The following is a 1,533-nucleotide window of genomic DNA, read 5'->3' on the forward strand; positions in this document are numbered from 1 at the left end:
CGAGCGTCTGTACGCCGTGTGACGTCATCGCCTACGTAGCTCTGTAAGGGGAATCTCCGTATTCAGTCTTCGCGCGGTATTTTGCTTTCTGCGTGCATAAATGATGGTAAAAATGCTGCCCTGACATTTTATATTTAATGTTTATGTGCTCTTTCTGAATTGAAGAGACCGTACGGATAAAAACGTTAGCCATGTAGCTAGCTCGGCTGGCAAGTAGCTATAACGTTAGTTGGTTGCCATCAATGGAGAGAGTGTCAAAACCATCCGTCGGGCGAGAGAAGGTAAACATAGCAAGCAGGCTAACATTAGCGATCCAACTCAACAAACCTGTCTTGGCTAGTTAGCCAGCTAACTTAGCTTGCATTTTAATGGAGTAAAGTTTAGCTAGTTAACGTTAACTATTGTAAGTTGCATGTTTGCTTCAGATCCAACTAGATGTTTTTCAGCAAGCTATCGTTAACCATTTGACACAGCTTCTTGTTTTTACTTAGCTAGCAAGCGAACTTTGCTTTAGGCTAAGAGCTAGTCAATAATGTTATTGTTAAAGTGAGAGTGACCATAGTCGGCCTTTCTGTGCAACACTGAATTAAACTGAACATCACTAAACGTTAGTAGCTGTGTACAAGATAATTCCATTGGTGATGTAGAGGGGAGTGTGTGGCCTTTGTTTTGGGGGACAGTCCTAAGGAATTTAATCGATCATTAGAATGGGAGACAGTTTGTAGTGTTTGGTAGTAATAATATTATCCGTGTTGGGGACAGTAATATCATGGTGTTAGAAATGGTGGTTCCCTGACTGTCTCTGTCTGTCTGCAGGAGCTCTCTGTCGGTGTGATGTCTGACATTCTGTCTCTACCCTCCTACAAAGACTACCCCGCAGGCCGCCCCTTCGTCAACACCTCTCTACCCTCCTACACACTCACAACTCGCAACACACACGTACCCTGCCAGACACTGTCCAGCAAGGCATTCCCAGAAAGCAGCAGTACAGGTAACCAATCACTACCTGCACTGCTGCTAGAACTACATTGTGTGTGGGTGAGACAGTTTCCATTGTGGTTATGTGGTGAGGCTGGTCTCCATGGCAACAGCAGGTGACACATGACACCACAGCCTATTAACAGAGGCACTGCTAAACGCTATCCCTCTATCCCCACTCTCACATCGCTATCCTCCTACCTTCAGCCATCTCTCTATCACGCTGTATTCACTCCACCATCCCTCCTACCTTCACCCATCTCTCTATCACTCTGTACTCACATCTCTATCCTCCTACCTTCAGGTGAGTACAGAGTGAGAGAGAGATTGGGTGAAGGTAGGAGGGATGGTGGTGGTGAGTACAGAGTGATAGAGAGATGGGTGAAGGTAGGAGGGATGGTGGTGGAGTACAGAGTGATAGAGAGATGGGTGAAGGTAGGAGGAGAGGTGTGAGTACAGAGTGATAGAGAGATGGGTGAGGTAGGAGGATAGAGAGTGAGTACAGAGTGATAGAGAGATGGGTGAAGGTAGAGGGATAGCGATGTTGGTTCTTGT

The 1,533-nt window shown here is 46.1% G+C and overlaps 1 protein-coding gene across 1 annotated transcript in view; it reads left to right on the forward strand.

Moving 5' to 3' along the window:
* The window catches only part of cep57 (centrosomal protein 57), a 13,932-nt gene continuing 12,399 nt past the window's right edge, over window positions 1-1,533 (forward strand). Inside the window, exons 1-2 of the mRNA XM_070439286.1 lie at window positions 1-281; window positions 817-991. Coding sequence (XP_070295387.1) covers window positions 243-281; window positions 817-991 — 214 coding nt within the window. The 5' untranslated portion in view covers window positions 1-242. The remainder of the gene's footprint in view (window positions 282-816; window positions 992-1,533) is intronic.

This window comes from Salvelinus sp. IW2-2015, unplaced genomic scaffold (genome assembly GCF_002910315.2).
Source record: "Salvelinus sp. IW2-2015 unplaced genomic scaffold, ASM291031v2 Un_scaffold1539, whole genome shotgun sequence".
In the NCBI taxonomy this organism is placed as follows: domain Eukaryota; kingdom Metazoa; phylum Chordata; class Actinopteri; order Salmoniformes; family Salmonidae; genus Salvelinus; species Salvelinus sp. IW2-2015.